The sequence below is a fragment of the Orcinus orca genome, chromosome 10, assembly GCF_937001465.1.
Source record: "Orcinus orca chromosome 10, mOrcOrc1.1, whole genome shotgun sequence".
NCBI classification, from domain to species: domain Eukaryota; kingdom Metazoa; phylum Chordata; class Mammalia; order Artiodactyla; family Delphinidae; genus Orcinus; species Orcinus orca.
The window spans coordinates 98,220,777-98,244,805 of NC_064568.1; the positions used below are offsets into that span (position 1 = coordinate 98,220,777).

The 24,029-nt window shown below is 44.7% G+C and overlaps 1 protein-coding gene across 19 annotated transcripts in view; it reads right to left on the reverse strand.

The window, feature by feature from the left end:
- Positions 1-24,029, reverse strand: part of GCNT2 (glucosaminyl (N-acetyl) transferase 2 (I blood group)) — a 148,829-nt gene that overhangs the window by 73,080 nt on the left and 51,720 nt on the right. For 2 of the 19 annotated variants that reach the window (XM_049715623.1, XM_033408032.2), the window contains exon 1: positions 6,551-7,958. The exons of 14 other annotated variants lie outside the window; for them this stretch is intronic. In XM_049715623.1, coding sequence (XP_049571580.1) covers positions 6,551-7,469 — 919 coding nt within the window. In that variant the 5' untranslated portion in view covers positions 7,470-7,958. Of the gene's footprint in view, positions 1-6,550; positions 7,959-24,029 lie in introns of those variants that run through there. 3 more of the 19 variants (XM_033408036.2, XM_033408034.2, XM_049715630.1) reach the window with 3 other exon arrangements.

Consider the following 24,029-nt stretch of genomic DNA (forward strand, 5'->3'; position numbering starts at 1 on the left):
CTTATTTTAATCTTAAATTTCTCATCTGCAAAATGGGAACAACAGTCCTCCCCTTAATAGAATTCTTATAAGAATTAAAGGAGATAATGTGTTAGAAATTCCTTTGCAAACTAAGTACTATCCAAATATAATAATTATTATTAAAAAGAAATATAAAGGTATATTTGTATAAAATTATCAAATTTATATTAATAATTATTTATTGATATACTTATTATTTATATGTATAAATAAAATATAATTTTACTTAAAATGTTTTTATGACGGACTTCCGTGGTGGTGCAGTGGTTAAGAGTCCACCTGCTAAAGCAGGGGACACGGGTTTGATCCCTGGTCCAGGAAGATCCCACGTGCCGCGGAGCAACTAAGCCTGTGTGCCACAACTACTGAGCCGTGCACCACAACTACTGAAGCCCGCGCATCTAGAGCCCATGCTCTGTTATAAGAGAAGCCACTGCAATGAGAGGGCTGTGCACCACAACAAAGAGTAGCCCCCGCTCGCCGCAACTAGAGAAAGCCCGCGCGCAGCAACGAAGACCCAACACAGCCCAAAATAATAAATTTATTTTAAAGAATAAATTAATTTTAAAAAAATAAATAAAATGTTTTTATGAGGGAAGAGAAGTATGCTTATTGAGATCATGCCTTTTCCACAATGGTAATTTAATTAGTCTTCTCCAAGTTATAATTGCCCAAGTGCTGAAAACTGTATACCTCATTACATCTTGTCCTTCTAATCGAGGTGGAGATGCTCACTGAAACCCCCCTGCCTGCAGGACCCGGAACCACCTTGCAGTGGGCGTGTGCTTTTGTCTGGCAGGCATCACGGGCGAAGAACCATCCTTCACCATAGCCTGCCCTGAACTTTTAGCTCAAGGGTGAAAAAGTGACCCAAGAGAAGCTGGTCAGCATTCTTCCTGCCCCTGGTTTGTTTAGGGATAGGGATTTGGACCGAGCAGGACCAATCTGACGACCTCCCTGAGCTGTTGCTGACTATGAGGAAAGAAAAGCTTTCTTTTCTCTCGGGAGTGCCGGCTGTGAGAAGCAAGCATCTGGAGCAGCTTCGGAGCCTCTCTGACACCATGTGGGGAGGAGCAAACTGAATAAAGTCAACCCAGTGACAGGCAGGCAGACAGACAGATAGAGTGACCAGTTCAGACCAAACTGGGACTTCCCTGGCTTCAGCATGGAAGGTCCCATGCCCAAGACCCCCCTCAGACCTGGGCACACAGGGACGGTTGGTCACTTCACAAAGAGTCCCGCATATACCGTTCCAAGCCTTGATCTAGCTTTACTCGGAGGCCCTCCTCGGGCACCTCAATTCTATGACTCAGCAAGTTCTGGGGTCTGTTTAAGCAACTTTGAGTTGTGTTTCTGTCACATGCAACTCAAAGAGTCATAACACATGCCCAAAGAATGTCCACATACAAGGCACAAAGTTAAAAAAGCAAAAGAAATCAGAGTAGGAAACAAGCTATTTTTAGCATTGAAACATGAGGAAATGTGATCATGTGGTCCTTTCTGAAGTTGAGGTAATTTATTTGACAAAGGGGCTCCGGAAAAAAAAAAAAAAGAGAAGTATACAAAATGGAAAAAAGAAGAGGCAAATGAAAACATTCTTATGGAACAAAAACCTCATGGCATGAGAAAGGTCAGAGAAACACGTGAGCAAAAACCCAAAAGAACAAGCTTGGCAGCGAGGGGAAAAACGCAGCTGAAGTCAAAGCACGGAGCAGTTTTGCCTTTTCTTTAGAGACAGACCCACCGTAAAGTGGGACAAGAAGACAAGTGAGCCACGGAAGTGGACTGTGAAAAAACTGGACCAGCAGAGGCTTCTGCAGATCCTCAACAATTCCACAAGACTTAAAGCAAAACATCTCAATGATCTCTGGCACTCCGCCCTGGGGCAGGTAGGCCAAAGCAAATGCTATGGGAATAATAGTATGGGAGCTTTTCTTAAGGTGACATACAGCAGTGATTACAAAGACTGGAGAAGTTGGAAAACCTCAGCGTGCACCAGAATCCGTACAGCGTGCATATGACAGAGCTGCATGCTAACCCTAACCCTAACCCTCAAGCGCTATAGGATGAGTGAGAGAAATTTGCGCTCCAGAAGGGTTCCCTTTGAGAATATGGCCAGAAGGGAGAAATCTAGACAACCCATCTGTACACAGCCACACAGGATTGAATGATAACCACTCTTTCTGGCCTTCCCTGAAGAAGGATGTGAGACTGGGGCCCCCAAGGGACATGGCCCGGCACCATTTCTATATCTAATGCAGTTTGGAAAAAACTTAAGTGTTGAAAACCAAGAGAGAAGTCATTTTCTCAATAGAAAGACAACATAAAAAAAAAAAAAAAAAAAACAGTGTGAAGATATGTGATTTAGTCTTACCTCTATGAGTATATTTTCTATTGAGTCTCTATTTATTTATTTATTTGCTGTGCAGCAAGGCATGTGGGAATCTCACTTCCCCAATCAGGGATCAAACCCACACCTCCTGCACTGGAGGCACGGAGTCTGATCCACTGGACCGCCAAGGAATTCCCGAGTCTCACTGATTTTAAACTATTCTCATTTAGTTGTCTGATATCACCTAGTAACAGGGTACCAATCAGGTTCTTGGTCTCGGTCCTGTTGTGGGTGTTTCAGGGAGCCTGATATGACTGTGCAGGGTCTTTCTAACACAAACACTTTAATTTAGGATGTTTAGGATAAAAACAGAAAGGAACTTTGAGGGAGGCAAGGAACTGCACCATCTGAACTAGCACATTTGCAAAAATGTTTACGCTGTATTTACCGAAGGACTTTTCCCCTTAACACATGACACTGAAAACAGAAGATGTGATATGGTAAAAGGTTGTCTGGTAATAAAGAACCAGATTCACGCACCAAATCCTAAATCACAAAGAGCGCTCAAGTGGAAAACCACTGGAGGGACTGGAGCATGTGACTGAATTCTGCATTGCCTTTGAAGATGGGGAGGTCCATCCCTGGGGCTAGAGCATGTGATGGCTTGTTTTCTTTAAATCACTTGTAATTCAGGAAGGGCCCACCTACAAGCAGGATATCTTCCTGCTTGCTCCCTGAACCAGGATGCCATCTGGACTGTAACAGAGGAAGGAGGCAAGACCCTAGGAAATGTCACGTTATCCTGAAAAACATCCCTTGAAGAATCAGACCACTGAGGTTCTCTCAGCGGAGCTCTCATCTCCGATTTCCTACAGGGGTAATGAAAGGCATTTGCCAAGGCTAAGGGGCAACAAGATTGATGGAGCCTAGACTCACCTCTATGAGTATACTTTCTATTGAGTCTCACTTTACTTATTTATAAATAAAGGCATTTTGGCCTTTCTACAAATTCTCAACAGCTGCCTGCTAGGTGTTTATGTGGTTCTGGGTATTGTGTCCTCTGCAAGGAAAGGCATATGTAGGAACGAAGAGGATCTTGGCTCCTGGGGCCCTTAGTTTGTAGCTGGGGAGATTGGAGATTCCAAGAGGCTATTTATATGGGGTCATACTGTCGCTGAGAGAGGGTAGAAGCCAGCGAGTCACCCCACAAACCTACAGCAAAAATGGTCTTGTCTCCTGCCTCATCTATTTCACCAGGGCTGGAAAGGAGAAGGGGGTAAGGGAAAAAAAATGGGGGGTAAGAGATTATTTTTCCTCGATTTTGTTAAATTGATTTGACATTGATAAGACTGACCATCCTTCTGCAAACCAAACAGACATTTAACACTAACACAAACCCATGTTTTTCTCTTTTTAAGAAACGACGATTCAGGCTTTTGTGAAGTTACGAACTGCCTTCATTTTAGTACGACATCTATGGAACCACGAGGCTAGTATCAGATCTTCATAAATCCTAAGGGAATAGTGAAAATAGAAAGGGAATAAATATTTAAATATGAAAATCTGCCTCTAATTACCTAGTGCTCACCGATTAGATGCCAATGATGGAAACAACAGATAAAAGGTGAAAAGATGGCCATAGGAAGAGGGAGGTCAAGAAAGAGAGCTTGCACAGTGCGAGAGCAAGCCCTGTTCACCAGGCCAGTCACCCCGGGATTCAGAGACCAAACACGGTATTTTCCAGAGAACGCTGCCATGTTTATCGCCCAGCAGGCCCCACCCTGCAGCCTGAGAGCACCTACCAGTGTTTCCAACTTGGCAACCCCCCAAAAACCAGAACAATGATTGCTTTTCTCCTGCTATAATAATGCTGTCGAGTTCATCAGAGGTCCATTGTGTACTTTTCATTGAATCCAAAGCACGCTGTTTCCTTCAGACGAAACCCTATCATGTTTTATATAGTTTTAAAAATAATTGATCTGGGGGCGGGGGGGAGGAGGAGGGGGAGGAGGGAGCGGGAGATCTCGGGGCTCGGAGCCGGCCGCCGCTCCGCTCCGATCGCTGTGGGGCTCGGTTTTTTGGGGGTGGGGGGGCGGGGGGGCTCAGATATGGAGGCAAATGGGAGCCAAGGCACCTCGGGCAGCGCCAACGACTCCCCGCACGACCCCGGTAAAATGTTTATCGGTGGACTGAGCTGGCAGACCTCACCAGATAGCCTTAGAGACTATTTTAGCAAATTTGGAGAAATTAGAGAATGTATGGTCATGAGAGATCCCACTACGAAACGCTCCAGAGGCTTCGGTTTCGTCACGTTCGCAGACCCAGCAAGTGTAGATAAAGTATTAGGTCAGCCCCACCACGAGTTAGATTCCAAGACGATTGACCCCAAAGTTGCATTTCCTCGTCGAGCGCAACCCAAGACCACCAAGTGGAGGAAACCTGATGTGGCTACACTCGAGGGGCTCAGGGTGGGCACTGACCTCTGGATTCAAGGCCATCGGCTCCCCGGGGCGCAGGTTGAGAAGACTCCCCCAGGGAGGCTCCTGACAAGGGATCAGATGCGTGCTGGAGGTGCAAGGCTGGCAGCCCCGTAACCTTCAGAAGAGCAACCTCTGAAGTCTCCGGAGTAGAAATCGACCCCAAATAGAAAGTGACCCTTTATGTTTCAGGTTCCGTGTAAAAAGGAAAAAAAAAAAAAAAATTCTACGATGATACCCAGGCTGTGCTTGGAGGATACCGTAAACTTTTAGCTTGACTCTCTGCTCTTTGACCATGAAGGATTTCGGTATCTTCTATTTATATGAATTCATGGCCTTGTTTTGGACCCTCCTCTAGAACACAGGTTTCCAGGCACCATCTGAATCCCAAAGAGGGGGTAAGAGTCCCCTTTGCAGATGTGAGCGTTCCTTTTCCGACGTCTCAGCCCTCCTTTTAGGGCTGCAGCGAAGTTTAACCGTAGCAGTGGGTTTGCGGAAGCGCCCAGTTACATAATGCACGTTCAGGACGTGTGACTTTCTTTGGTCTCCTTTCCCAGCATAAAACAGGTCCACACCCGGGGGAGGGCTAAGCGACCATCCAAATCTGCCTTCCCTCTCTGCCCCGTGTTTAGTTACCACTACCTTTTGACAAAAGAATTACTTTCTCTTCCTGGTTTTGAATCCAGGACCTTCTGTGTATTTACTGCAAATGTGATAAATGCTAGTCTGTAGAAACCAGCTGCCTCTTATGCCTGGGAGCGGCATTTTTAACCCCTGGCACTTTGCATTTCAATATGGTGGATTAAAACACACACACACACACACACACACACAATAAAAACAAAACCCAGCTCAAAAAAAAAAATAAAATAAAATAAAATAATTGATCTGGCCCGTTAGTACAGATAGAACTGTTTTGATGAGAAAGGAAGGAGCTTCTCCTGGAATCTCATTATTTATCTGAAGTTAAAATATATATATTTTTAAAACTTTACACCTGTGGTACAGTACATGCATGAGTCTAAGTATTTCTCCGCTCACGGGGTCTTAGGGAGACAGCTGTGACGCCATAGTAAAGTCTCATGCTTTGCCACTCATTCATTCATTCATTTTTATTGAGCATGTGCTATGTGTTCTACGCATGGAGGATACAGCAGTTAACAAGATAGAAAATGACCCAACTTCACGGAGCTAATACAGAGGAGGCCAAGAACAAATCCTCGCAAGTAAGTAGATAGGATATTCCAGATGATAATAAACTCTTTGGAGGAAAAAGGTGGGGTGGTCAGCTCAGCTTCTCTGAGCTGATGACCTCTGGCTGATAAGAGGGAGCCTGTGAAGGACTGGGGGTAGGCAGGGGAGTGGCCAAGGCAATGGCCCTGGGGTTACAGCAAGTCTGACAAATTTGGGGGAAAGAAGGAACACCAGTGGGGATGGAGAACCATAATACCGATTGTGGTTAAAGATTTCATAAGATGATGAATGCAAAAGAACACACTGAACTGCAAAGCAATACCACTAAAAGGTATTATCTGGCTTGGTTAGAATACTGTATTCTAAAGAACATCATTCTTTAGATGTTTAGAGTTTATAAAGGATGCAGGTGAAAACTATATATTTCAGTTTTCATCTTCTACTTCTAATAAAAAGGAGCTGGCTCTCGAAAAGCCCTTTCAAGTATGGCACGTTGCCTTCACGTGAAATAGGAAATCCCACATACCTGGAATCCTATTAAGCGTCACCCAGAAATGTTCATCCGGGCTGAAGGTGTCTTTGGACCACTGGAGCAAGTCAAGAGCCCGTGGGTCATGGAGAACAAAGTTGGTAAACTCTCTTGACAGGGCAACGTAGGCAGAACCGAAGTAAATGGTGAGATTGTGGGGAGGAGGCGGTTTCAGTGCTGTGGTTCTTATCACATAGGAAAGCTCTTTGCCCAGGTGCTCTCGGTGGACATATTTAGTCCGTCCAATTGCGTGAGCTGGAGGCAGCACCCCTGGGGTGATGTTTTTCCCTTTAAATCCTTTCAGATACTGAACTATCTCCCTGTTGGTTTTCAGGGGGAAATCTTGCCCACAGGTGTTGATGGCGTACTTCCACGGAACCTTCAAGGCTGCAAGATCCTTGATGCAGTGCAGGTCAGCCTGGAGCCTGGAGATCCCACCATAGACCACGGGTTCCATCTTGGAAGCCAGAAAAGCATTCGGGAAGCAGCTCAGTAACTGCTCCACTGCATCTTTAAATTCAACTGTCGCTTTCTCATCCACGTGAACACAGTAGATATTCTGAGGCATGTAAATAGCTCTGAAGAGCCTTGCAAAGGTGTCGAAATTGTGATGGATGACCATGATATATGCCAAAGGAAATTCAGCTTCTTCTTTAGATAACGGCGCCGTGATGTAGTGGCTTTGAACCAGGTATTCCTTGCAAGAAGACGTCTCATAGATCATGAGTTTGTTTCTCCAGAGGAAAGGTGTTTTGCCACTGATAAAGGATATGCAAACTTGACTCAGCATCAAAGTGTCCGAGTTATTTAGCCTCTGGAAGCCTTGCTCGCCCCCAAAATTGAACACATAGAACACGATAAAAATGATTACACAAGAGACAGAAACTATAAAGAGGTAACGCATCAATGAAGGCATGCCTCCAAGAGGAGATTTCAAAGACCGTCAAAATCTAAGTCCTCTCCCAAACTTACTTTTTTCTCTGAGTTCTTATTTTGGTGCATACTCCAGTAATTCGTGCCCTGAAGGAGACACTGTGAATTCATCCGGTTTCATCCCGGGAATCCAGCGGCTGGCGCACTCCCCATGCTGATAGAGCTACTGATCCCGCCTCGTTCTCTGCCTTTCAAACCGCCTTTGTCTACATCCCGGTAGCAGGTTGCTTAAGCCCAGCCTTTTTTCCTCCCTCTGCCTCCCAGCTCCCAACGGCTGGCTGTTTCACTAAAACTGTGGTTTTAGTCTCCTTTTCCCCTGCAGATTTAGTTTCTCAGATCTCTTTTGCTTCATTTCAGAAGGTTTCCCCCCGCCCCTCTTGTTACTGTCATTCAGAGAATTAATACAGTAAGAACGAAAGTTGAAATGATGCGTTCTGGCAGGCGTGCCGTTTCCTGCTACTCATCCGACAAGCTGCGGCACTCCCCCGCCCCCAGCACTCCCCCCCCACCCCCCACCCCCTTGTTGCTCATGGCGATGAGCCACAGCCTGGTCCCTCGACTCTTCGAGCACACCCCACGGGGTATAATGTTGCCTCCGTTCTCAAATATGCCGCTTTAGTGAAAAAATGACTGAAGTGACGAGAATGAAAATTTAAAAAAAACCCTCATCCACCGGGCTCTTTTGTAATGCTTTCTAGCCCCGCCCTACTCTTTTTCTTTTTCTTTTTTTGGCCCTACCGCGAGGCATGCGGGATCCTAGTTCCCGGACCGAGGATTGAACCCGAAGCCCCTGCAGTGGAAGCGCGGAGTCTTAAGCACTGGACCGCCAGGGAAGTCCCCGGCACTCTCTTTTCTAAAACAAGAGCTTACCGGGGTTCCAGTCCTAGGGGATCTGAAAGTGCAAGGCTCTGGGATCTGTGACTTTGCGATTACGTCGTGACAGCCCCTCTCCTCCCACCGTGGTGCTTATCATAAGGGTTGAAACGGAGCAGGACCCCGTGGGGTCCTCCCTGGTACAAATTCTTTCCGTGCCCCCCCCCCTTTCTTGTTTGTAGGAAATAGGTTTCTTTCAGGCTCCTGGACGTTCCCTGAGCTCCAAAGGGCAGGTTCAAACAGTTGCTAATCAGGGAAGGGAGGGGATGCAGAAACAAGGGAGGAACCGCCTAGAAACAATACTGCAGGCTTGGGGCAGGGTCCTGGTTCTTCCTCAAGGGATACACACAACAATATCTTTGAGTTCTTCTGCGGGAACTAAGGCCTCCACCCAGGTGGAGGATGGTAACTTCAGGCTGAGGGCAAGATCCCTGGAGCACCGCCCTGCTACCTCGCCACCAGCCAATCAGAACAAAGTCACAAGTCCTGTAGCCCTCACCCCAAATTTTGCCCATTAAATACTCCCCCCAAAACCGTCGGGGTTTTAGAAAACGAGCCACCCATCCTCTTTGTATTGGCATCTTTACAATCAATGCTGCACTTTCTTTCACCACAACCCGGTGTTATTAGATTGGCCTTACTGCCCGCCAGCGAGCGGCCCTGAGTCTGATTTGGTAACAGGATGTTGGGGTCCAATGAACAAATGCCAAGCTACATCCCCTGATTTAGATGAGACCTTAAAACTTCACCGGAAAGCACTCGAATCCTGGCACAAATGATGTTCGGATAAGGGCACCTAGAGCGCATTCAGGTTTTCACTACCCAGAGAACATCATCTAATGCTCAGAGAAGTGCTTTATACCTGCCAGGTTAAGCCTGTCAGATCACCTAGGAAACGAGTGTTGTTTGCCCCTATTTGTAAAGAGCAGAGCCTGAAGCTCTTTAACTTACAAGGTTCTCATCTTCAACCTTTTATTTTTCCAACCAGCTTTTTTTTAAATACAGATCAACATATTTTACTTATGATGGCTTCTAACATACCCATACAACTACTTCATGCCTTCCCGTTTCACCTTCCCTTTGAGGTGAACGTAACCCCTCCGAGCCTCCATCCTGTAGCAGTAACTCACTGTCGGAGACTGAACACCCCCCCCACCCCTCACCCCCCGCATGAAGAAAAAACGTCCTTTAATGCCCTTTCTCTCCTCCTTTTTGAAAAGTCTCTACCCTGCTATTCATGAAATTAATAGAACAATATGCTTATTCCTTGTTTTCAGCAGAGGTAGGAAAACCAGCGCTAAGCCCCCTTGATTCAAGGCACGCTGCACTTCCGCTGAATGACTCATCACCTCCTGAACCACGGTAGGTTTTCATTCTAGCTTTTATTACTCCTATTTTTCATTATTCCAGCTTGTACATTATTTTTCTCTCTCCCTTACTAAATTCTCCTCATTCTCTAAGACCCATCACAAATAAACTCTACACAGAACCCACCTTTGGCTTTTTATGCAAAGTGGAAAAAAGTAAACGGAGCCCTTATCTGGACAGAGCAGATCAATCTAATTCTTAGTGTTCCCATGGAGCAGAGCAAAGAGAATGACTCTGAAAATATGATAATGAATGATGATGGTAAACGATACGAAAATGAATGATAATGGAAAATTCAATCCCAACCTTCCTTTGTTTTCCCAAATAATACCTTTAAATATCAGGTTACAGTCTATCCTATTTCAACACAACAGAGAGTAATTTCAGTATCTAGTTTGGCAAAGATTTTTTGGCTTAGAGTGAATATTAAAATATTTTAAATATTTGCAGTTTGACAAAGTGTTCAGATACATGACAATGAGGCCAACAGAGTCTGTTTACATTATTATTTCCAACTGGCCAACAACAAGGGGTTCAGATTTATACAGGCTTAGGCACTGACATTAATAATGTTACTATATTGAGAAATACAGACATTAGCCAGATTAGGAACTTTCATCCTATTTGTTTGGTATTCAATCCGTTATTTAAAACAGCACTGTTCGAGTGTTGAAAATGTGGCTCTTTTTCCTGTCTGCCCTTTTGGCTGTCCTTGGGTATTGAAAAATGCCTACAGGAGAACTTTTTTAAAAACCACTTGTAAGAGGGGAAGGCCGTTACCTGTTCCAGTTCCTTCCTAATAGGCCACGTGACCTGCTTTTCCAGCACAGACACGAGGCATGTTTTTGCTGCTGAGACTGAACAGCTTCCCTACCTGCTCGTGACTGCAGGCCAGCACAAGACTGACGCACCTTTGGCTCACTTTGGAAGCAGTTATTCCCGAACTAGACGATTAATCAGGCTAGACATGTTTACCCTCTCCGGGCCACCTTAAAAGCTTGCTCTTTCTTCCATTCAGAAGCCTTTATTGTTTTTTACATCATTTAATAATTTTTCCGGGAAACCTCCTACACTGATGGTGGGAATGTAAATTGGTGCAGCCACTGTGGAGAACAGTATGCAAGTTTCTTAAAAAACTAAAAATAGAGTTACCATATGATCTGTAACCCCACTCTTGGGCAGATATCTGGAAAAGACAAAACCTCTCATTTGAAAAGGTACATGTACCCCAGTGTTCATAGCAGCACTATTTACAACAGCCAAGACATACATGGAAGCAACCTAAATGTCCATTGACAGATGAATGGATAAAGAAGATGTGGTACACACACACACACACACACACACACACACACACACACACACACACACGGGAATATTACTATGCCACAAAAAAGAATGAAATAATACCATTTGCAGCAATGTGGATGGACCTAGAGATTATCGTACTAAGTGAAGTAAGTCAAAGACATATATCATATGATATCACTTATATGTGAAATCTAAAGAAAAAAGGATACAAATGAACTTATTTACCAAACAGAAATAGACTCACAGACAAAGAAAACAAACTTATGGTTACCAAAGGCAAAAGGAGGGGGGAGGGATAAATTAGGAGTTTGGGAATTAACATATACACACTAATATATAGATAATCAACAAGGACCTAGTGTACAGCACAGGGAACTATATTCAATATCTTGTAATAACCTATAATGGAAAAGAGTCTAAAAAAGAATAGATAAATATATGTTTATGTATAACTGAATCACTTTGCTGTACACATGAAACACTGTAAATCAACTATACTGCAACTTTTTTTTTAAAAAAAAGAATTTTTCCAATTATGACGCTATCTAGAGCACAGCTCCAAAATGAAGAGGGTATTCTTTTTGTGAAATACTGGAAGACTCAGAATCTCAGTGAAATAAAGAAATAATCAAAGGGGGAAAGGCAAGCCTCAGCACCCCTAGGCTTTCTGTGGCAAGGGGCAAGGTACACTCGCCTGACTCTGGAAGGCCTACGGAAGGATGAGTTGAGGGAGAGGCACGTGAAGTCCGCTGCCTGCCAGGCTAAGTCACACCCTTGAGGAAGGCGGCAGCTGGTCGTAAGGAAAATGTCATAAAAGACCTTGCATGTTGTGCTGAAAAACTTGGACTTCACCTTGTTGCCAAAGGAGCACCACCTAAGATGTTAGGTCGAGGAGCTCCAGGGCAACAAGTGCCAACTGGAGGAGGAACAAGACCAAAACAAATCATGGTGGAAAGTACACATCAGCCGGTAAACGCGTAAGGCACATGTCAACGATAAGAACAGTAGCAGTATTACTACTGACCAGATTGATTGACCAGATAGATTAAATGACATTAAAAAAAAAAACAACTTTTAATCAAATTTCTGGAGGAAACCATGCAAGATGTGCTTTGTCTTGTGTGTCCTTAACGCCCACGATTACTAACAGGGCACGGTGCAAAAACGAGTAAGTAAAGCCTCTTAAACTAGGAGGTAAATGTGCTAGTTATGCCTCAGTTAACTACATGTCCTAGAAACAGTTCGAAGGCTCTTACAGTCGAGGCTTTAGTCCTGTAGATATTCACAGGACTTCAGATACTGCAGTGAGTTTTTTCTTAAATAAAGAAATAAAGATAGGGGAAAGATTTAAAGTCCCAAGGTCACTAAGGAATTAATGGACTGGGAATTAGTAGAAAGTCTACTTTGTATTATTATTTTTCCACTCCTTCAAACTAGTAGTGAGAAATACGTATGTTGCCTTATTTATGTCATTTATTTATTTTTAAATGTGTTGAATGAATGAATGAATGGAGTCCACATCCCCCATGGTTCCAGGTGCTCATGGATAAATGTTCTTTTAACTGGAATTGGGAACAGAGCAACGGGTATCTTTTTTTCTGACAAAAACTCTGACCAGATTGATTAAATGACATTAAAAAACCCACAACTTTTCAGCAAATTTCTGGAGGAAACCATGCAAGACGTGCTTTGCCTCATGTGTCATTAACGCCCACGATTACTAACAGGGCATATGATGCAAAAACCAGGAAGCCTGGGCTCTGGTCACTTTTCTACCTTTAGCCGATTATGTGCTCTTAGGCCCCTACTCGCTTCCTCTTTATAAAGGATGTTCTCCCTGGTCCCTTCCAGCTTTTTAAAATGAGCTACAATTCAGTCTGTTGTAAGGTGAATCGCTAAGCAGAAGTGATGGAATCCAGGCAGTATGAGGTATGGCCCCTATCCTGTAGGAGCATATACCTTCACTAGGATTCAAAATACATACAGCTGAAAAGATAACCAACAAAACAGGAAAGACTATGGCTCAGTTCCAAACAAGAGGATGTCCACCAAATGTGACAGGAACTCGGAGAGGAGAAACAGTTCCCTTGGAGGCAGGGTGGTTAGAAAGGGCTTCTGGTGGTGAGACACAGACACCGAGAAGGCATTCCAGTGGGAGAAATTACGAGCGAGCAAGAACACAAACACGAGAAAGCCCAATGTGGAGAAGCCTCCCAGGGAGGCTGGACATCTAGAGCTTCTCTGACGTGGCAGCAGATAAGAACCTTCCAATCGGTGAACTACAGCCTCAAAGTACCAGGCATGTTTAGAGGGTGAGAGTAAAAGGACTTTTGCCCCCTGTTCCTCCCACAGCTCACCAGCTGAGCCAGGGCCTGGCACACGGTGTGTTCAACGCTCGGGAATGGGTCCACAATCATCTGGGCATTTGAAAGTGCAATTTTCAGCTATGGAAGAAGGAATGTTGAAACCCGTGTTTGCCCACTTTTAATTTATATGTTAGAACAGCATAGGCTAGGAGAGCCATCCATGATTTTTTTCTTTTTTCTTTTTGGCCACACCATGCAGCATGCGGGGATCTTAGTTCCCTGACCAGAGACTGAACCCGTGCCCCTGCAGTGGAAGCGCAGAGTCCTAACCACTGGACCGCCAGGGAAGTCCCCATGATTTTTTTCTTTTAAGCCGATTTCTAGCTATCTGGAGGTGTGATTTTATGGTCCAAATAGTGCTTTTTTCTCTCTTCCCCCTAGCACACGCCTGTACAAAGACCTAACTATAAATGTACCACATCAGCATTGAATTCTATTCATAATTCCTCACGCATCTTTCCTTGGTTTAACTGCATGTACTAATGCAAACTTCATTATACCTTCATAATTGTTCTGGGACTTGTTTTTCCATTCTCAATTAATTGCTATCCTGGAGTTGAGAAAGAAACTGAGGAAACACAGGCTTGAGCAAAAGCTAGATTTATCATGTTAAAATAGTGAAAAGGGCACCAAAAGGACCGGGTCTGATGAAGTTTTTGTTGGCGTGGCATGGAGAGGCGAAGTTATCGGCAGAAGAGGTTAGTAACTGAGGTGAGATGGTGTCATTTCTTGGTCTCACTGCTGGCTGCTCTTTGGAAGGTCATTTCTGTGTGGTTTGCATTGTTACTGAAGCAGGTCAGATGACTCAGGGATTCCTTCCTTAATTATAAAATATAGGATTTATTTTTTTATTATTTTTTTAATATTTATTTATTTATTAGGTTGCACTGGGTCTTAGTTGCGGCACGCATGTGGGATCGAACCTGGGCGCCCTGCATTGGGAGCACGGAGTCTTATCCACTTCGCCACCGAAGAAGTCCCTATAGGGATTTCTTTTTTTCCCCTGGAACTAAGAGTATTTCACAAGAAAGTAAAGAAGGGTGATAATCTAATCCACTTTGGACAACCGGTTAAGTTATTCTGTTCTGGGTGGCTAGATGGTTTGTAAATGAAGCCTTTTATTTATTTGTCTATATCTATCTATCTAGCTAGCTAGCTAGCTAGCTAGCTATTTATCTACCTATCAGTGATGATTATGACGCTAAAGAGAAGAAGAAGATATTTCCGAAGCACATCTTTCACTAAAACAACAATTCTCCCATAATTGAGGAGTCCTCCAAGGGGGTTCACTGGGGAAAATCCACCTTCTCCTGGGACCCAATCATTTTATTTTCTATCCCGTTCATCTAATTAGCAACAGGAGAAGTTGCTGTCTAGATTACGGATGCAAAGCATGATTTCAAATTCTCATCTCAGAGGGGGTAAGAAGTTTAACACACAGAATTTTCAAGGCCTAGGTGGCAGGTCCAGGAGGCGGTGGTACTAGATCATATCATGGTAGTGTGAGCTGAAGTGATCTACATCTGATTTTGATGGAGCAAAGGTGTCATGGAAACAGTTCCTGCATGCTAAAGGATGCTAAGCAAATATTTGCAAAAGACAGTCTACGCAAATCCCCAGAGGCAAATGTCAAAGCCTGTGCAGGTAGGAGGCAACCTTTTAGTAGCAGAAATGTAGCCATTAGTACTATGAACAGCCTGAAACTGGGGGGCTTAGAAAATGAACAATCAATCATCCCACAAAAGTCACAACCAATTAACATTTCAGGATGAAACTTACCACTGAATTTACCTGTGGAAATTAATTACTTAACCTTGGAAGAACTGACTCATTGCTTCAGCAAAACACTTGTTTCCAAAAGCCAAACTGGTGTGCCTGTGACTTGAGGTTAAGGATAGTCTAGGTCAAAAGTTTGCAAACTTCTGTTTGACATCTCATTACATGGAGGGGTTGTTAACATACAGGTTGCAGGGCCCCTGCCGCAAGACATCAGTTAGTTTTAGGTGGAATTTAATTATTTCCATTTCTAACAGTCTTGAGACGAAAAGTTTGAGAACCAACGGCTCAGATGCCAAAACTCTATGATTTTTTTTTTCTCAATGACCCCACCTGATCTGTTTCCCTAGGACTAAACAATATACTGTAAACAAAACAAAACAACCAATATTTCAGGATAAACAATACTGTATAATTTGGAAATACTTAATAAACATGAATTCAAATGGTGGATAGGGCTTCCCTGGTGGCGCAGTGGTTGAGAGCCTGCCTGCCGATGCGGGGGACACGGGTTCATGCCCCGGTCCGGGAGGATCCCACATGCCGCGGAGCGGCTGGGCCCGTGAGTCATGGCCGCTGAGCCTGCGTGTCCGGACCCTGTGCTCCGCGATGGGAGAGGCCACAGCAGTGAGCGGCCCGCGTACCGCAAAAAAAAAAAAAAAAAAAAAGATTTCCTTTGGAAAGTTAATTGGTACTTTTAGGAAGAATGGCAGAAAATGGATATACAGAAAGGTGCTAGTTGCTGTTATTTAAATAAGAGAAACCCTAGTTGCAGGTCATCCTGCCCCAAATGCATTTTCTAATTTACTGTATACACTGTGCACACCTGTGCATAACCCCAGTCTTTCACAAAATATAGATTAGGACTATTTACCGACAAACAGTGATGTTTTGAGTATCTAATGTGCCATAAGCTGAAATGGAGGAGGGTGCAGGAGAAGGATACAAACTTTTTTAAAAAGAGAAAGAGAAAAAGTCAGAAAATACCGTATATCGGTGCAGACACAGAGCAACCATAACATGCATGCGCTCCTGGTGGAAGCGTGAATTGGGACCACTCTGGAAAACTGGCAGTATCTACTCAGGCTGCGCACAGACATATCCTCTCCCCCAGCAATTCCATCCCCAGGTATTTGCATTTGCGTACATGTTTATCAAAGAACGCATAGCTCAACATTCACTGCAGCCGTGTTCATAACAGACCCAAATGCCCATCAATGGTTGTTATACAGCAGGGTTTCTCTACCTTAGCACTACTGGCATTTTGAGCTGAATACGCCTTGTTTGGGGGGGCCGTCCTGTGCACCGTAGGATGTTTAGAAGCATCCCTGGCCTCTACTTACTAGATGCAGTAGCACCCCTTGCCCCCTCTCCCCAAGTTGTGACAACCAGTAATGTCTCCAGATATCGCCAAATGTTCCCTGGGGGGCAAAATCATCCCCCATCCCCAACCACACACACCTCCTTCTCTCTGCACAACAACGAGAATGAATCAGTAGAACTGCCTGCAACAACCAAAAAAGGAATCTCACAAACATAACACTGAGCAAAAAAAGGCAGACAGAAAAAGGACATGCTGTATATTTCCATTTCTATAAAGGACAAAAACAGGTAAAAGTATCTATGCTGTCAGACATCAGGGTAGTGACTGGGATGCTGGTTATTTCTGTGTCTTGATGCTGGTTGCATGGGTGTGTCTAGTTTGTGAAACTGCATCATTCTGAACCCTAATGATATGTGCACTTTCTACGTTATATAATCTCACCAGAAATGAATGAATGAATGAATAAATAATGAGTCAGAGTGCTTCTCCCAGAAATATTCTTCCAGTGGAGTCTCCCAGGTGAATGGGGATCAGGTGTCTTTCTGGAATAACTAGTATTTATGGTTATCACTTTTTTTTTTTTTTTTTTGCTGTACGCGGGCCTCTCACTGCTGTGGCCTCTCCCGTTGCGGAGCACAGGCTCCGGACGCGCAGGCTCAGCAGCCATGGCTCACGGGCCCAGCCACTCCACGGCATGTGGGATCTTCCCGGACCGGGGCACAAACCCGTATCCCCTGCATCGGCAGGCGGACTCTCAACCACTGCGCCACCAGGGAAGCCCTAGTTATCACTTCTAATCAAATACTCTGCAGGACCACATACCAGAGCCCACATCACTTCTTCCCTAAGCAGACCGAGGCTGTTTCCACTCTGGCTCCTGACACCAGCCACCCTCAGCCATGACCCGACGACCTCTCCTTCCTACCAGCGGGCAATGCCCAGCAGAAAGGGAGTCAAGAGGAAACAGAACAGGAGGTCAAAAGTGAATTAAAAAACCCCTTGTGGGGCTTTGATCCCTCGACCAGGGATCAAACCCGTGCCCCCTGCAGTGCAAGCGCCGAGTCTTAACCACTGGACCAACAGGGAAGTCCCTGGACCAGCAATTTTACTTTTAGAATCTACCCAGGAGAAATGAAAACATGTGTCTATACAAGGACTTGCACAGGAATGTTGACAGCAGCATTATTCATAATGGCCGAGGAGTAGAAACAACAAAAGTTTGACAACAGATGAACGGATAAACAAAATGTGATCTACCCACAAAACAGAATAGTAGTCATCTGTATAAAGGAGTGAAGTACTGATTCATGCTACAACCTGGATAAACCTCAAAATCATTACATTAAGTGGAAGGAGCTAGACATGAAAAAACATATATGGCTTGATTTATATGAAATGTCCAGAAAAGGCAAATCTACAAAAACAGAAAACAAAGGGTTGTAGACGGGCGTGAGGTTTCTTTTGCAGGTGATAAAAGTATTCTAAATTAAATTGGGGTAATGGCAGTGCACCTGTAAATATACTAAAAATCACTGAATTGTGTACTTGAAACAGGTGTTTTACGGTATGTGATTTATACACCTGAATTACATACCTCAGTTCTGCGGTGTGTAAATTACACCTCAATAAAGCTGTAAACTTACAGGAAAAAGGAAGTTTGTCCAGTGCCTCAGATTGAAAAAAACTCATGTGATGGTGATGTACCTGCCTTCTTTTGTAGTGACTAGACCTGGATTGGTTGTCACCTGTCAGTGATTTGGGCAGTAAAAGACTTCCTTGGGTTTGCATGAAAGCAACACTGTTGCAGGAAAAAAAAAATGGGGCGCGAAAGGATGGTCACATCCCGGGGTCTCAGGCGAGTCCCTGGGACGGGCTGCCAAGTGAGGGACCTTGGCTTCGTGCAGCAAGGAATTCAAGAGCGAGCCGAAGTACAGTGAAAGCAGATTTTTTCAAACAGATACACACTCCATAGGAGAGAAGCCCCAGGGTAAGGGGTTGTTAGTTTTTATGGGCTAAGTAATTTCATAGGCTAATGAGTGGGCGGATTATGCCAGCTATTTTGGGGAAGGGGCGGAGACTTCCAGGCATTGGGTCACCACCCATTTTTTGGCCTTTTACAGTTCGTTTGGGAGCTGTCATGGCGCCTGTGGGTGTGTCATTCAGCTGATGCATTACAATGAGGCTCAAGGTCCACTGGAAGTCGAATCTTCCACCATCTTGGGCTTAGTTGGGTCTAACCAGTTTACGTCGTGTCCTCAAGGGCTCTGTCATTCTTTTAACCTGTCTCAACACCACGCTTTTTTTTTTTTTTTTTTTTTTAACCGGTACGCGGGCCTCTCACTGCTGTGGCCTCTCCCATCGCGGAGCACAGGGTCTGGACACGCAGGCTCAGCGGCCATGGCTCACGGGCCCAGCCACTCCGCGGCATGTGGGATCCTCCCGGACCGGGGCACGAACCCGTGTCCCCTGCATCGGCAGGCGGACTCTCAACCACTGCGCCACCAGGGAAGCCCACCACGCTTATTTTATAGTAGCAACATAGGGGAATCAAATTCAGTCTGACGCCCAGCACCGTGTGTGAGTTGAGGCTCGCAAAGATAGAAATCTCACTCTGTCTCTCCGTGACTCTGCACTCTCAGGTCTCCAGATACTGAAACATCAATAAACCCTCAGAAGAAGATAAGGGCTACCAGGGAGGAAAAAAGAGCACAGAGGACAAACTCTGCCTGAGGGTGGTGCGAGGTCAGAGATTTCACAGAGCTCAGTACAGTTCAGCTGGGCCCTCAAAGATAATCAGGATTTCTCTAGGCAAAGAGGGGCCCAGGGGAAAAACTGGCTGAAAGGGCAGGCAGTCTGCTTAGCAATTACACATGGAATTCAAGTGGTAGCAAAATAAAGCACTTTACATTTTCTGAATATTTAAAATCAGAGCTTCTGGGCTTCCCTGGTGGCGCAGTGGTTGAGAGTCCGCCTGCCGACGCAGGGGACGCGGGTTCGTGCCCCGGTCCGGGAAGATCCCACATGCCGCGGAGCGGCTGGGCCCGTGAGCCATGGCCACTGAACCTGCGCGTCCGGAGCCTGTGCTCCGCGACGGGAGAGGCCACAGCAGTGAGAGGCCCGCGTACCGCAAAAAAAAAAATCAGAGCTTCTCAGGGTCAAAGTGACTGGCAGATTCCCTTAATTGTTGATTTTACTTTTCTAGCCCTGAACTAAGACAGTTTCAATCCCCCAAATGCATGAAGACGGTGATGTATGCTGACCTCAGCAATCAGATGCCCCCTAACTCCTGCAGACCCACCCACACTCCCAAAGTTTTCTGATGGATTTAGCATAGGTGGTAAGGATGCCTGCCCTTTGGAAAATGAAGTAGGGGGCAGGATTCCTGCCCCAGGGCCTGCTTAGAGGCTGAAATAGAATTGAAAATAACAAAATAAACTTTCTGCAAAACTGCAGGAGAATTTCCTTCATTTGGAGAAAATACCGTGTTTAAGAGAAGCAGAGGGCTTCCCTGGTGGCGCAGTGGTTAAGAATCCGCCTGCCAATGCAGGGGACACGGGTTCGAGCCCTGGTCCGGGAAGATCCCACATGCCGCGGAGGAACTAAGCCCGTGTGCCACAACTACTGAGCCCACGTGCCACAACTGCTGAGGCCCTGTGCCACAACTACTGAAGCCCACGTGCCTAGAGTCCGTGCTCTGCAACAAGAGAAGCCACCGCAGTGAGAAGCCCGCGCACTGCAACGAAGAGTAGCCCCTGCTCACCGCAACTAGGTAAAGCCTGCACGCAGCAACCAAGACCCAACGGAGCCAAAAATAAATAAATAAATTAATTAATTAAAAAAATTTTTTTAAAAAGGAGGGAAGCAGAATTGTACTCTTTTCTCTCCCATTCATTGGCTCCTCATTCAACATTCTGCTTTGGCCACTCAACTTCTGGCCAAGCCAAAAGTCTAGGTCCTGGTGCCAACCATCCAGTTCACGTTCTCACTTTTGGGGTACAGGAGATGGGGGTGAGGTAGGGAAGTGGGGCTGAGGGCGACCAGGACCCACACACCCAGTTAGGATGCGATGGAAGTGGCTCTATGACCGAAGTAGGAGTAAAGTGGGTGGGCAGGGCGGCTGCTTCTGGTAGGGGGGAAAGGAGCAGAGAAGCTTCTCTGAGGAAGCACGTGACACCTCAGCTAGATCTGGAGAACAAGCCAGGATGAGCAGCAGAAGCAAAGAGCATTTCAGAACAAGGGAACGGCATGAGCAAGGGCCTGCAGACCATTTGTCTTCTAGGTTGTTAGGATGACAGAAGCCTGGCAGAGTTAAGAGGCTCTCAACTCATCACAGAATGCTGCTTCCTAATAAGAGGAAAGAGAAACCAGCCACTTAAGGCTCTACACATGTGATGTTGCTAAGAAAAGCAACAGCTGAGGGGTAACCTCTGTGGGCCACATATCCAGTTTCTAGCAAAAAATTATCCCTGTACCTTCAAAACCAAAGGTTCTTCTTCTCTTTTCTTTTTTCTTTGATCACACACAGAAGTTTTAAAATTGTAACACTAAAAGTTCAACAATCCACATCAAAGAAGTTCATCTGGGCTTCCCTGGTGGTGCAGTGGTTGAGAGTCCGCCTGCCGATGCAGGGGACACGGGTTCGTGCCCCGGTCCAGGAAGATCCCACATACCGCGGAGCGGCTGGGCCCGTGAGCCATGGCCGCTGAGCCTGCGCGTCCGGAGCCTGTGCTCCGCAACGGGAGAGGCCACAGCAGTGAGAGGCCCGCGTGCCGCAAAAAAAAAAAAAAAAAGTTCATCTGTTCCCCCTCTCTTTGAACATTTAATGAGTTTCTACAATGGACCGGGTACAATTTGTGTACTGTCTAATCCTTTCCACAGTCTGACAAGGAGATTTTTTAAAAAAATATTTATTTATTTATTTGGTTGCACTGAGTCTTAGTTGCAGCAGGCGGGCTCCTTCGTTGTGGCATGCAAACTCTTAGTTGCGGCATGCATATGGGATCTAGTTCCCTGACCAAGGATCGAACCTGGGCCCCTTGCGATGGGAGCAGAGAGTCTTATCCACTGTGCCACCAGGGAAGTCCCCTGACAAGGAGATATTTTGATGAGAATCAGACTCAGAGAAATTAAGCATCTTGCCCAAAGTTATGCAGACTGCAGGTGGCAGAGCCAGGACTGCTTTTAAATCCCACCAGCAAATTGGGAGCCACCGTCTGATGCTGCAGAGTAAACAGATCTTTATTTAGATCATTTGTCAAAAACACTCTACAGTTGCTTAAACCTGAAATGCATTCAACTGGTGACCACTGATTTTAGTTCAGTTGAGCCTAATTCCTATTTTTTTTTTGTCTTCAATCTCCTTTTAGCTTCCTTAGTATGAAATTAAGATAGGTCACCATAGGAAGAAATGTTATTTCTGAATATGAAGTATTAATATTTTCATTAAATTAATGAAATTTTAATTTTAAAAGTCTTTATTGAGATAGAATTGACACACGGCACTGTATAAGTGTAAGGCATATGGCATAATAATTCCACTTATATACGTCACGAAATGATGACCCCATAAGTTTAGTGAATATCCATCACATAGACACAAAAGAAAAAGAAAAAATACTTTTTCCTTGTGATGAGAACGCTTAGGATTTACTCGAAGAACTTTCATAGAGAACATACAGCAGTGTTCGTTATATTAATTATGACGTACGTTACATCCCATATTTATCTTATAAATGGAAGTTTGTATCTTTTGACTGCCTTCATCCAATTTCCACCCCCATGTAACCACAGATCTGATCTCTTTTACTATGAGTTTGTTTGTTTTTGAAGTATAATTGACCTACGTTAGCTCCTGTTACACAGCACAGTAATTTGCTATTTCTACACATTTCAAAATAATCTCCACGATAAGTCTGGTTACCATCTGTCACCACCCAAAGATATTACAGTGTTATTGACTCTGTTCCCCATGCTGTACATTTCATACCCGTGACTCATTTATCTTGCAACTGGAAGTTTGTAACTCTTAATCTCCCCACATATTTCTCTCCAGCCCCAAACCTCCTCCCCTCTGGCAACCACCTGTTTGTTCTCTGTATCTACAACTCTGTTTTGTTGTTTTTTCATTTGTTTTGTTTTTTAGATTCCATATATAAGTGAAATCATATGGTATTTTTCTTTCTTTATTTCACTTAGCATAATACTCTCTAGGTCTACCCATGTTGTCACAAATGGCAAGATTTCATTCTTCTTTACGGCTGAGTAATATTCCTCTGTGTGTGTGCGCGCGTGTGTGTATACCACATCTTCTTTATCCATTCATCTGTTGATGGGCACTTAGGTTGTTTCCATATCTTGGCTATACTAAATAATGCAGAAATGAACTTAGGGGTATATACTGATACATGTTTTTGAATTAGCATTTTTGTTTTCTTTGGATAAATACCCAGTAGTGGGATTGCTGGATCGTATGGTAGTTCTATTTTTAAATGTTTTGAGGAGAGATGGTATTTCCTTGAAAAAGAACTCACAGATATCCCAACTCACTGATTTCCTTTCCTATGCAGTTGACAAAAGTCAGTATTTCCAGCAGATACAAAAACAGAGATTGTTCAAGCTAATAGTAAAACTTATCCCCCAAATTTCCTTCCCCTGCAAGTCTGCCCATACACGCAGTGATGTGTTTGAGAAACATAAATTCCCTCTGGACATAGCAAGATCCCAGCCAAATCCTTGGGGCCACGACTACGAGTTCCCAGAAGCAGCTTTATTTAGATCTGTTCTTCCTCCCTCCTCTCAAGGTTCCAGCATTCGGCACCTCAGCACTGCATCTGTACGTATAAAGGGACTAAAGCAAGTAGCCAGCCTCCAATAATGACAGAGAGTCCGGCCAGTATGGACTCTATAGCAGAGACTCAACAAGCCTCCCCTTTCAAGGGCACATGGGTACATACAAGACAGAGAATTCCAGAAGGGCTGGTCCATAGTCTGGTTCCTGGGGGGGGGGGGGGGATGAGAAGCAAGCAGAATCTGTCTTCCAAGCCCACGATCTCCAATTTTCTTCTTTTCTCTATTCCTTCCCCATCAGATACCTTGGCATTCCTTTTTTCTCCCATCTCCAACAAAACCTGCTCTCAGATTTTTTTTTTCTGAGATTTTTTCAGAATGAGAAAGGAGAAAAGGCTCTTTTCTCATTCATTCATTAATATGAATTTGAAATAAGCTCCCACTGCATCATATCAGAAATATTCCTTTGTAGCAAGTGGGGCAGAAACCACTGGTCAGTTTGAAATCTTTAAATCCACGGACCACATGATGAATAAAGCATGCCCACTGAAAGCCCCTGTCACAGGCAGAGCCATGCAGCCTGGAGGGGCACATGACGCATAACTCATAAGGGAAGTAGGAGGCAGTGAACTTGAATGTCTGGCTGGTAATAGGATCTTTTCTCCAGTTGGAAGTCAGCCACAGCTGAGTCAGATGAGAAACTAAAATGTGGCCATCTTGTTGTAGACGGGATTAACAA